General features: G+C 52.1%; 1 protein-coding gene across 1 annotated transcript in view; it reads left to right on the top strand.

The window, feature by feature from the left end:
• LOC121168218 (unconventional myosin-Ie) overlaps positions 1-13,212 on the top strand; it is a 193,753-nt gene that overhangs the window by 163,889 nt on the left and 16,652 nt on the right. Inside the window, exons 23-25 of the mRNA XM_040998123.1 lie at positions 8,393-8,539; positions 9,554-9,711; positions 11,456-11,548. Of these exons, the coding sequence (XP_040854057.1) occupies positions 8,393-8,539; positions 9,554-9,711; positions 11,456-11,548 (398 nt within the window). The remainder of the gene's footprint in view (positions 1-8,392; positions 8,540-9,553; positions 9,712-11,455; positions 11,549-13,212) is intronic.

Here is a 13,212-nt window from a genome sequence, read left to right as displayed (position 1 = left end):
GCAACAAACCTACTAGACACATCACACCAGGGCATAAGAGCCCTGTCCCCCGGCCTGCCTCTTCCAGTCTCAAAACCAAACATGCTTTAGTGGCCCGGGCCAAGCAAAGGTGTCTGGGAAGGGAAGTTTCTCTGAGTGGTCCTTGGACTGTTAGAGGGTAGATAACTTTGTCTCCATCATCTGTAGTTCCTGAGTCATGGCTGCATACTTGCTCCAGCTCCAAGTTCACAGGCAGGTGGAGATGTTGCTTGTTTCTACAAGTGGTAGCGTAAGGTGGTCTGGCTTTCTTTGCACAGAGGGGAAGGCTTCTCCATGTCCTTCCATGCTAGGAACTGCTGCACTCAGGCCTCTCTGCTGGCTGGGCCTTTTCCAGGTCCAAGGGACACTCAGAAAAGAGGACAAAAGGCCCAGTGAGCCCAGTAGTAGCAGCTTCCTCCTTGGCTCGTGTTTCTGGGCCCTTGTGAGACTAACAGTGCTTGTGCTAGAGGGAAGTTTCGGATTGCCTTTGCGTGGAAGCAGGGATGTTTTTGCTGGAACTGGGACACTGCTGTCAGCTCTCACTCCCCACAGGAGAGAGTGTTGCACTTGGGCAACGCTGGGCTTTGCCATGCACATCTATCCTCCCGGCTCCAGCGTGATAATCCAAAGCAGGCTTGCACTTTATGTTTTTCGCCTGCGTCTCTGTGGTTTCTGATTCTGTCTGTTCCTAATTTTCCCGGATAAAAGGCCAGGCGGTGCTGGGAGGTGAAGTGTGCAAAACATGCCAAGCCAGGACGTGGGAAAATGTCTCCATGTCACCCAGGATCCTTTCTGCAGCCTCTGTTGGTAGACGCTGTGCCGTGGGCTTCCAGGGCCAGCAGGCGGCGCTGTGCAGTCCTCTGGATTCTTGAAGGTCTTCCTGCACATCCTGCTGGTGGGCCGAGTCCCAGCCTGCTGGCCACACTACTGGCTGGGCCCAAGGCTGCCCTTGGAGTTGCAGATAACACAACCAGAAGCATTTTTTGTTTTTTCTTTTTTTCCACCCTCTTGCATGATAAGCTTCTGGGCCTTGGCTAAGCTGGATGAGCTGAAAAATACAGTGGGTACTTGACAGTTGCCATGGCTAAAAGCCAGGGAATACTAGTTCTAGGGCACAAGAAGCCCTGAATCTGAGGGTAATTTTCTTTTTTCTTTGAGAGTCGAAGAAGTTCCATGCATGACGAGTACCTCAGTATCCAAGGTTCGCTCTCAGCCAAAGTTGGGAACCAGGGACACAGTCCAGGTCTCCCAACTGCTCGGGCCACCACCGCTGCCTGCCGTGGTCTGAGTTGGAAGGAGACAGTTGGAAGCAGAGTCTAAGCCCGGGCACTGCGATGTGCCATGCAGGCAGACTGCCCAGCACCTGCCAGCAGGTACATGTGCACCCCTCCGGAGGAGGGATCCTGCAGATCTGGTACCCCGTCACCCTGCTGCGTCTGCATGCGTGTCCAGCATTCGAGGGCTTGCCGTGCTGCTCAGCCGGTCCCTGAGGCTCATCCCACCCGGCCTGGGGACTCTGATATCTTTCTTTCTTTTGCCTTCTTGACCTCTGAGATCTCATGGCAATGTCTCATGGCACAATGTCTCATGGCAGAGCGAGCTGTCTTTCTGCTTCCTGCTGAGCGTTCATGTTCTGGAAGCTAGCTTTCTTGTGACCTCCCCTCTTTAGAGGATGTGGTAAAAGTGATGTATTTAGCCTGCAAGTTTTTCTTGCCCTCAGCAGAGGAGAGAAACTGAGTCATTATAACTTGGAATGCCTGTGTGTTGCAGTCAGGGCACCCAGTGCAGCCAACAGTAACCAGAGTTCATGTGCTGCCTCACGTCCTTGACACGCTGGATTAAGCCAGATCAGAAACCCAATCAGGAAAGCAGCGCAATGGGTGATGATGTGTACAGAATCAAAGTCCAGAGTAGAAACCCAGGGTGCCACCACCCTGCCAACTGCGTGTGTGCATATGAGCAGGTGGGTGGGTATACGCCCCAGACTCCTCCAGCACTGGCACAGAGGAAGATGTTAATAGATGTGTTGTACTTCAGGGGGAAAGAAATTGCCACATTTGTATGTGTCTTCAAAAATGTGTGAGACTTACTGTTTGACTGTTGGCTGGAATGATGGCTCCTGTGAAGTCTTTAATGAAAGACCGTGAAAGTAACCCACATCGCCCGTCTTTGAGCTCACGTGTAACTCTTGTTTTTTTAATGTTTATGTTTTAAAGACAAAGTTACAACAGGGAGAGGAGAAACAGAGATCTTCCATTCACTGTTTCCCTTCCCAAACAGCTGCCACAGCAAGAGCTGGGCCAGTACAAAGCCAAGAGCCAGGAGCTTCTTGTACGTCTCCCCTGTGGGTTCAGGGACCCAAGCACTTGGGCCCTCCTTTGCTGACTTTCCAGGCTGTGAGCGGAGAACTGGATCAGAAGTGGAGCAGCAGGGACTCCTGCCAACACCCATACGGGATTCCAGCACTGTAGATGGAGGCTTAGCCGGCTACACCATGGCGCAGGCCCTGACATGTAACTCATATCACTAATGTCAAGGCCAAGTGGATTTACAGCTCCTCAGTCTAACCAACTAACCATCTGAAAGCCATTATGAGAAAATATGGGAAATGGGGGCATGACTAAATACATTTGTTACAAAAGATTGCTTTTTAAAAAAAAAAGATTTATTTATTTTTATTGGAAAGGCAGATATACAGAGAAGAGGAGAGTCAGAAAGATCTTCCATCTGATGGTTCACTCCCCAAGTGACTGCAACAGCCGATGCTATGCTGATCCGAAGCCAGGATCCAGGAACTTCTTCCAGGTCTCCCATGCAGGTACAGGGTCCCAAGGCTTTGGGCTGTCCTCGACTGCTTTCCCAGGCCACAAGCAGGGAACTGGATGGGAAGCAGGGCTTCTGGGATTAGAACTGGTGCCCATATGGGATCCTGGCGTGTGCAAGGCGAGGACTTTAACCACTACACTATCACGCCAGGCCCAGATTGCTTCTTTCTTGTGATGTGATAATAACACCATCTATTTTTTTTTAATTGCTTGAGAGGCAGAGAGGAGGACTGGGAGGGAGCGCAAACTACCGTCTGCTGGTTCCCTCCTCCCTTAGCAACTAGGACGGGGCCAGGGTCAACGCCAGGAACCAAGAAGTCAACCTGCATCTCCTGCAGGGGACTCAAGTACTTGAGCTGGCACCTGCTGTCTCTGTGCCTTAACTGGGAGCTAGAACTGGGAGCAGAGCTGGGACGAGAGCCAGGGCCAGCAGTGTAGGACACATGCATCTCGGCCGGGTCAGGTACCCATCATGCCTACACCGTGGCTATTTTTTATCTGAAAGACTTTGTATTTTATGATGCACACTGAAATATTTAAGGATAAAAAGAACATATTTATGCTTCCTTTAAATGAACCTAGTTTGGATGTTAAAGAAAGACACAGGTTAATGTGTTTCCCACTGTCAGGATATCATTAAAACCTGCTGCCATGTCCCAGGGCTTTCTACTATCCTGCATTTTTATGCATTTGGGATTTGCTTAAAAAAATATTTTTCTTTTTTTTTAAAGGTTTATTTTATTTTCATTAGAAAGTCAGATATACAGAGAGGAGGAAAGACAGAGAGGAAGATCTTTCATCTGGTGATTCATTCCCCAAGCAGCTGCAATGGCTAGAGCTGAGCTGATCCAAAGCCAGGAACCAGGAGTCCCTTCCTGGTCTCCCATGTGGCTGCTGGGCCCCAAGGCTTTGAGCTGTCCTCCACTGCTTTCCCAGGCCACAAGCAGGGAGCTGGATGGGAAGTGGGGCTGCCGGGATTAGAACCAACACCCACATGGGATCCTGGCTCATGAAAGGTGAGGACTTTAGCTGCTAGGCTACCATGCTCGGTCCCAATAAAATATTTTTCTAATCCTTCCATGGACATGAGCTTTTTTATGCCTTTTGGATGAAGGTTTTTTTTTTTAAGGTTTTCATTTGCAAGATTAAAAAAAATATGATAACAGGTGGAAATAGAGCCAATTTCTCAGAAAGATAGGAGGACGCTAGGCTCTCAGAGGGACTCCAGGATCATTTGAGCAAGAAAAATCTATCTACATAAAAATCAGACGGAAATATTGACACCTTCATTGGAGACTTGGCAGAATGTCAGGAGGAAGCATGTCAGGTGGAATTGAGATGTGGAGTTTCTAGAACGTGTGTGTGTGTGTGTGTGTGTGTGTGTGTGTGTGTGTGTGTGTGTGTGTGTGTGTGTGTGTGTGTGTGTGTGTGTGTTGGCAGAGCCATGCAGCAGTTTGGGAAAGATCCTAAAGTCTTTCTTGTTCCAGTCCTGAACTGGCCTTGCTCTTTAAGTTGAAAACTCAGCTAGTGGGGCCAGCACAGTGGAATAACAAGCTAGCCTTCTGCCTGCAGTGCTGGCAGGTGGGTGCTAACTGGTCCACTTCTGTTTCAGCTCCCTGCTAATGGCCTTGGGATGGCAGCATAAGTTGCCCCAAGGCCTTGGGCCCCTCCACTCACATGGGAGAGCTGGGAGAAAAAATAGTTCCTGGCTCCTGGTTTGGGACCAGTCCAGCTGCAGCCATTGTGGCCACTGAGGGAGTGACCTGTGAATGGAAAATCTGTGTCTCTCCCTCTCTGCCTGTAATTGTGTCTTTCAAGTAAAATAAATCAATCTGAAGAAAATAAAAAACCACAGTTGGCTGTCAAGGTGCCCACAGATGCACTGACCCATGTTCTCGGCTTTCCTGCTGTAGGCAGTGAGATTGGTGCTCAGGGCGCTCTCTGTTGAGTCTTTGAGAAATCTGAGAGGCAGAGAGGTGCAGAGAGCTCCCCCTGTGCCAACTCGCTCCCCAAGATGCTTACAGCAGCTTAGGCTGTGCCTTGGCCAGAGGCAGGGGCACCAGAACCCAGGCCAGGTCTCCCCTGTGGGCAGCAGGGACCCAGTTGCTTGAGCCATCACTGCCGCCTCCAGAGATGGATGTTCCTTTGCTCAAATCAGAAGCTGGAGTCCCTGCAAGCCAACCCAGGCACTCCAGTGTGCATGTGGCATGGGCATGTCGGTCCCTCAGCTAGTCTGCATGCTCTGGTGGGACTTGTAGCAGTCCTCATTCCAGTCATTGACCTCCACCAGGCCAACACCGTGAGGTGCCAGCTGGCTGGGCGGGAGATGGACCAACGGATAAAGTCACCTGGGAGAGAGTGCTTAAGGGAAAGGTCAGGTGTTACATGGCAAGTTCCATTGCCTGAGTGCTCGAATCCCTTGGGCGAGAAGAGGTTCTTGCTGTGCCCTGTGGGTTTTGGGAAGCGAGATCTGTCATCACTCTAGGACTGAATGCCTCCCGTGTAAGGTTGAGCCCTGCGGTTCAGAGGAGGGTGAGGCAGGGCACACACGAGGAAGCACGTGATCAGGGAACAATAGACACCGCTCTTCTGGTGTGCAAGCTAGGAGAGGAGGCCTTGCCAGCTGCAATTCCACGCAGACCCCCATATCGGAGCCGGGGTTCTAGGAAGAGCCGCAGAAGGGTCTGCCGCTGGGATGTGGCCAAATCTGCCATGTGATAGAATTCTGGGCAAGGTCCATGTTCTTCGGTACTCGCCTCTGCACGTTCCACGTGGTTCAGGGGAGCATGCATTCTGTAATTAGGAAAATGAAAACCTTCCTGATGAAGGCTCCAACATAAGCAGGACCATCCTTGGTCTTAGCCTTTTCAGCTTTAAGGGTAAATTCCATCATGATGGTGTTTCGCAACAAACGTCTTTATGAAGAAGATAACCCTGGTCCAGGAATGCCACAGTTTGCTAGTGTTGTCAGCAGTCCTGTAAGCCACGAGGTGAGGGAGGGGGAAGCCAAACGGGAATGTAGGATTTTTCCACACAGGGTATGGTGTCAGACATCTGCAAAGATTGCAATTGCAGCAGGAGCATGTAAAATAAGACGGGTGAATTCCAAAGAGAAGTCCGATATTTCCTTTTTAAAAAAATGTAAATAAGCCCAAAAGCTTTGTATTTGAGTCGAGAGGCATAAGCGTAAGCTGGGGAAAGGGAGGCAAGCTGAAATCCTGGCCTGGCTGAGACTGTGTAACTCACTCCTGCCCGGGGCGCTAGAAGGAGGTACTTGATGGTGGAAGGCAGAGTATCCAGACACATCCCTTCTCATTGCTAGATTCAGGCAGATGATGAACCTTGAGGCTTTAGCCTGTGTGCTTTTTCCTTTGTGGAAGTGAAAATCCTACGACTCCACGTACAGTGGATGTGAGCACTTGGGTTACTTCGGGCTCATGTCACCCCCCTGAAGGGTCACAGTTGGCTGCGTGCGTGTCAGGTGTACGCAGAGTCAAGCCGCTGCGCCAGGAGCTCGTGTCCTCTTCCTCCTGCCCGGAAGCAGCCCTCCTGCTTGCCTCCGCGCCGGCCCCTGCACGCCCCGCCCACCCGCCGAGGCCGCTGTGCATCAGGGCCAGGACCTTCGCCCTGGACTTCGCAGGTTCGCGGTGATTCCGGAGAGCTTCGGCAAACAGCTTCTTGCAACACGCTGGGCAGAGTTTTAGTTTGCTATGATTAATGATTAATCATAGCAAACTATGATTAATCTATCTTCTTCATAAAATGATTAATGATTGCGGAGTCTTCATTTATCCGGAAACAAGGTGATGGCGACTATGTGGCCACAGCCTCTGAGGCACCTTACTCCCAACTTTTTGTCAATGATTCTTCAAGTCCTTGTTCTGGAAGAGTTTATGAGCAAACAGGTGTAATCGTAAGCTGTCCTGTGACACCCATTCTCTTCCTAAGCTTAGCCAAGGACAACATTCCCCAGACCTCCTTGCAGCTAGCTATGACCATGTGGCTTAGTTCTGGCCAGTGGGGTGTGGGTAAGTGCCTTGTACAACTTGCTGTCATCCCTTTAAAGGGAAGAAGCCGGTCCCTGCATTCCAGGCACTGTGGACTGGGCCTTTGGGCTCTGAGCTGCTCTTGTGCAATCTGTTGTGTTGTGCTACAGAGATGGATGCTGGGAAACAAAGTGTCGAAGTTAAGATAATGGCCACTATCCAGGCAGAAATGCACACCAGTGCTTCTGAGATGGACCCTGTGGGGAGGACCACACCCTTTCGACAGATGCAGGTGTCTGCTAGTCGGTCCCGTCCTGCCCTGTGTCCCGCCACTGTGTCCCTTGAAGTCCCGCTGCGCCGTGCCCCTGCCCAAGGTCTCGGTTCCTCTGCCCATAAGCAGACGCCTTTCCTGTAGGGGGACCGTGGGGCAGAGGCATCACAGCAAGGGGTTGTCACAGGCTTTCCTGCCACCATAACAAGGCGCCCGGGACAGGGTGAGTTACAAAACCTCTTTGCGGTTCTGGGGACTGGAGTTTTAAAATCAAGGAACAGATGCACATTCCACGTTATCGCTTCACAGAGCAGAAGAGGCAGAGAGTCCCACAGCGCCACTTTTGCACGGGGTCGTGACATACTCACCCACTCGGCGCCTCTCCCCTTCCAACCCTGCCTTTTAATTCCATCACGTTGACAATGAAGATTCGGCTGGGGGCAGGTGAAAGGGACACACCTACACCATAGCAGAGTTGGGATGGCCCAGCTCTATCTTGTCAGTTTAAATGGATCAAGCTCAAGGTGGACCTTCAGCCTAGGAGTTAAGATATGGATGAAGACACCGATATCCAACTTCAGAACACCCGGGTTTGTTCATGGCTCGAGTGATGGGGTTTCTGCCACCCCCGTGGGAGACCTTGATTGAGTCCCTGGCCCCCAGCTTCAATGCTGGCCCACAGTTCCAATCACTGGGATCATCTGGGGAGTGAGCCAGCAGATGGACACGCTGTCTGCCTCTCTGTCTCTCCCTCTGAAGTCGATACAAATGATTGGATAAAATCAGTAGGTCGCGTTCTACCTTGCATCGCCAAGATCCCATATGGGCGCCGGTTTGTGTCCCTGCTTCCCATCCAGCTCCCTGCCTGTGGCCTGGGAAAGCAGTCGAGGATGGCCCAAAGGTTTGGGACCCTGCACCCATGTGGGAGACCTGAAGGAAGCTCCTGGCCTGGGATTGGCTTAACTCCGGCCATTGTGGCCATTTAGAAAGTGAACCAGTAGACAAAAGATCTCTCTGTCTCTTCTCTCTGTAAATCTACCTTTCCAGTAAATATTTTTTTAAAAAATCATATGGGAGAAGTATTCAGTTATGCTTTGGGTGAACTATAGGTTTCCGTGGAGGATAGGTGGCAACCATTTTATTATGGGATTCATTCTGGTTGTGTTGTTTTAAGGATGATCGCTTATGGTGATGACAGCTAAGGCAGCCTATAGTACTGGCTTAGGATCTTACAATGAGCAACAAAACGAAGCAAGCAGTGCACATGTGACGCTTGTCTGGTCTCTCCGCAGCACTATGCAGGATGACATTTTCATCGTGCATGAACAAGAATACGACAGTTTGCTTGAATCCGTCTTCAAGACTGAATTCCTAAGCCTCTTGGCGAAGCGCTACGAGGAGAAGACACAGAAGCAACTACCTCTCAAGTTCAGCAACACGTAAGTCAGGGACTGGGGCCCCAAGCCTGGAGGGCCTCGGCCTCGCTGTGGACACCGGGGTGCAACAGGGGAAATGTGGGGGGCGTGGGGTGGGATGTGGAGTTTAGTTCCAGAGGCTCCAGCAAGCCCGGCCCTGGGTGCCTCAGTTTTCCCAGTGGAATGTTGGAAGCTCTGGAATACAGCCTGGATGCCTATGAAATTACAGCTTCACAGAGTAGTGCGCTCCATCGTTCAGAGGCAGCTCAGCCAAGCGAGGCAGGGAAAGGCACATCTCACTGAATAACCCAGAAGAATCTCTTAGCAGAGCCGATGGTCCGGCAGGGAGCAGGGGAGCGAGGCAGAACAGCAGCACCGAGGGCTGTACTGGCCGCTGGTCGTGTCTCAGCTCACCACATACCCAATCCTGCTGAGTTTCTGCTCTCAGATTCGAGCTTTTCCACCTCATATTCCCAGTCCATAAGATGGGAATATCTTCCATTTCTTTCCTGGAAGAACTAGGCCAAGATCTCCAGCCTCAGCATCTTGGAGAGGAAAGCTCTAAGATTGGCAGCTCCTTATCAAATCTGCTTTGGCAACATGAGAATATAAGGTTAAGAAACCAAATGTAGATGGCATAGTGCAGGATCAGAGGGAATTTTCAAACTGGCCAGGGAGTTTGGGGACTGTGGGAAAACTCCCTTCTATTTGGATCCTGGGGGCTAATGTTTTTGTCCCCTTCCTGAGTGTGGGGAGTGATGGTGGAAGATGCGTCATCACAAACTACATTGTGATCATGCCCTGTGCCAAGCTGGCCTCAGCTGTCTTGTGCCCGGCATCTCTCAGATGCAGCAAGCACAGTGATGCCAGCCAAGGCATCTGCCGCCACCTGCCAGCTGCGCCACACCTGTGGCTGCTCTGCCCATCTGCGGGGCACTGTTGTCTAGCTCGCCCTCTTCCAATCACATCTCCATGCCGGGGTACATGAGCACCACTTTCTTCTGGGGTCATTAATTCTGACACATGCACCTGCTACAGGCTTGAAGTGAAGTTGAAAAAGGAGAACTGGGGCCCCTGGAGCGCTGGTGGCTCTCGGCAGGTGCAGTTCCACCAAGGCTTTGGCGACCTGACCATCCTCAAGCCCAGTAACAAGGTGCTACAGGTCAGCATCGGACCCGGGCTGCCCAAGAACTCCCGTAAGTGTTCCAGGGCCCGGCCGGCGCTGGTGCTGCTCCACACCCCACCCTTGTGATCCAGCTCCTGGGGACCCAGTTGACACGCTGTTGTTTCTAGTAGAGGGAGGCGAGGGATTTCATCAGGAGTATTTCCGGTCAAAGGGACCTCCCGAGGGAAATGTGCAGCTGGATGATTAGTCCCTGTGAAGAGTACACACCTGTCTCACAGTGCTGAGTCTGTACCTTCAGACAGCCAGCACCTTGCAGTCAGATCTCATCCATGATGGAAATAGATTCCTCTCCGTTAGTTACTTAGAACCTGCACACCGTTGCCCACGCACCGTGTGCTTTCCGCACGGCGCGGCGAAACACATAGCTTCTTCTCCGCCTGCACCGAAGTGCGCTGTGTTAGAACACGAGGAGACCCAGTCCTGCACACAAGCCCGGCCCAAAGCCCAGCCCCCGCCTGTGTTAAGCGTTGCTGTTTATAAACTGATGTTTATGGTGCGTGGCACAGAATATTCAATGTGCTATGGGCTCATACACCGCAGGTGTCTTTCCAGAAGGAGCCCCTCAATGAAGAGGGTGCCCTGTATTAAAAAGCTGGGCATCGGTGTGCTCCCTCCTACATGGCCACGCTACCGACAGATGTCATTTACCCACTCGGGACACAGTGGTGTCTATGGGTCGGTCAGGACTTGTGGTGTCACCACATCTCAGTGCAGTGTTTGGAGACACTTTGAAATAGAAGGTGGGCGGAAGGGGACCAGCGAGGGTCCGCAGGGAACCCTCAAACCACAAGCAGCAGGAGAAGGAGGAAAGGGTAGGGCCTGTACCCAGGCCTGCCTGGGCCTGGCATTGGCCAAACCCACATGGTGGGCAGAGGCCTCGGCCCTCGGGGTGCAGAGTGAGCACAGTGAGGCTGCAAATGAGCAGTCGGGTCCGTGTGGATGTGTGTGCGTGTGCCCAGGGGTACAGAGTGGAACATGGCCTAACAGGTGTTGCGCTCTCCTTACTGGGCGAAGGGGATGTCCTCGATCCTGAAAGGACTCTTCTCCCGCCTCCCCCCAGCACACATGTCCCCAGGCCCCTCGCTCTCCCCCTGGGCCCGGCCCCGCCGAGCAGCCCCTCCCCACCGTCTCTGGAGGTGCCTTTGCTTGATGTGCCTGTGTTTTCACATCCTCCCTGCCTCTGTTCATCAGTTCTTCTCTTTCTCCGAGATTTCCTCTGTACCCCTCTTCCACCCTCTGAATCCCAGCCTCCTTCCCAGCCCACTCAAGACCCTTGTATTGTTCTTTGCCACCCGAGATGTCCCTGCAGACGTCACCTCCCAGCCCCGACTCGGGCCCACGGTGATGTTGCCTCTGGCCGCGGCCTGTGCCCAGAGTCCCCCGTGTCTGTGCAGGGCGCAGGTCTGCTTCTAACCTTTGTGGCCTTTGGGTCTAAAGAGCCAACGGCAGACACGAGCTCTTGCACAAAGGGCAGCCCTGGGTACAGGTCAGGAAGAATGGGGCTGTGGGACCCTGCTGTACGGAGCTCGCTTGGCTCGGCGGCTGGGCTGTACTCAGCGTGCTAATACAAGCACGGAGAGCTGCTGTCTGTCCCAACTGTCTGGGAAAAGCCACCGTGTCTCCCAACCTCTCCCACCCGGTAGCTTCCAGAACCGCACTTCAGTACCCCTCCTCCTCTGCCCAGTCCCTGCTCTGTAGGTCCCTCTGGGAACCCTAAGGGCTGACTGGAACTTTGTCTTGCCTGTGTATTTCAGGTCCCACCAGAAGGAATACCATTCAGCACAGAGGTTATTCCAGTGGCACTGCCAATGCCAGCTACCCCATGAGAGCGGCCCCGCCGCCCCCCGGTAAGCCATGTGTGTGCCGTGGACTGACACCACTCGGTCGGGACCTGGAGGCTGTGTAAATTCTGTGGAAAGAAGCCTGTTAGCATAGAGATGCGTGTTTAACCAGCCCTGGGCGAGTTCCATGTCCCATGTCCTCCTCCTGCAGACCCATGCCGTGCCAGCAGCTGGGGTGTCAGCATTCTGCTATGTTACCCTTAGAAACGGAGTTAGTCACTTCTAACCCATCACTTCTTTCCAGCTCCAGTCGGACCCAGTGGTATTTGGTAACTAGTTAACAGCTTAATGAATGGATAGAAAATTAGATTCTTAGCTTGAATCTGGAAGATCTGTCCTCAAAATTAAGGAACAGAGGTCAGTGTCATGGTGCAGTGGGTTAAGTCATGACCTGTCATGCCGGTATCCTGTGTCAGAGTGCTCATTGGAGTCCTGGCTGCTCTGTTTGCAATACAGCTTCTTCCTAACATGCCCGGGTAGGCAGCGGTTGATGGGCCAAGCACCTGAGTAGTGTTCCTGGCCACAGTACAGTCCAGACTGGCTGCTGTAGCAAGTTAGAGGAGTGAACCAGTAGCTAGATCTATCTCTCCCCTCTCTGCCTCTCACACAAATAAATCTTTTTTAAAACTTAAGGAATTCCCGAAAGGAATTTCAATGTTGCTACAAAAGGGATTGGTAGGGGGTAGGGGGTGTCCTTTATGTTTTTGTACCTCTCGTTCTTCTAAAAATAAAACAATAACTTGCAGATTAATAAGCACTAACCCTGAACAGACAGAAGCCTGCATGCCCCCTCCACATCTTTCATATTTGAATGGCATTTTAGAAATTCACCCGTTTCCTATCATTCATGAAATCCAGTTTATCAAAAGCTGTTCCCAAAGTATTTGGTATTTAGTCCATTTAGGAATCTAGGTCGGAAGGGGTCCTTTGGAAGACCCCACTAGACTTGGACCATCCTGTGTGCCTCCGCCTCCCGTGCCTCTCACTCCAGGAGTGCGGGGTTGGGTTCTGACACGGGCGTGGGCACCCGGCGGCATCTCCAGCCTCCGCCTGGCCCACCCAGCCAGCTCTCCTCCCTTCCTCCTCTGTCCAAGCATGAGGGGTCCTCCAGGCTGCAAGGGCAGTGTTGTATTTCTGTGCACTGGCCCCAGGACAACCTCAGCCAGGGCCTCCTGGAAAGTTTGTTAACCCCCTGCCAGGGGGACCCAGTCAGGCCACGGAGCATCTGACCTTGAACATAGGTTCTTATTCCTTGCTTATTTTGGTTTTTAAAGATTTATTTATTTTTACTGGAAAGGTAGATTTACAGAGAGAAGGAGAGACAGAAAGATCTTCAGCCACAACTGTCAGAGCTGAGTTGCTCCAGAGCCACAAGCCTCTTCTTCCAAGTCTCCCACACAGGTGCAGGGTCCCTGTGTGGGCCATCCTTGACTGCTTTCCCAGGCCACAAGCAGGGAGCTGGATGGGAAGTGGAGCAGCTGGAACATGAACTGGTGTCCATTTGGGATCCTGGCGCATGTGGGGCGAGGATTTAGCTGCTGAGCCATCATGCCAGGTCCAAACGTGGCTTCTTGAAATGACAGTTCGTTAGTAAAGTGAAGCCGCTGGGCCTGAATTCCCTGGATCAGCACTTCTCAGAACATCTAGCATGAAGGTCCAAGATTTTCGTT

Source organism: Ochotona curzoniae, unplaced genomic scaffold (assembly GCF_017591425.1).
Source record: "Ochotona curzoniae isolate NIBS_2020 unplaced genomic scaffold, NIBS_Ocur_1.0 patch78, whole genome shotgun sequence".
Lineage (NCBI taxonomy): Eukaryota > Metazoa > Chordata > Mammalia > Lagomorpha > Ochotonidae > Ochotona > Ochotona curzoniae.
Note: the sequence above shows the minus strand (reverse complement) of the source record. Positions and strands in the feature narration are given on the sequence as shown.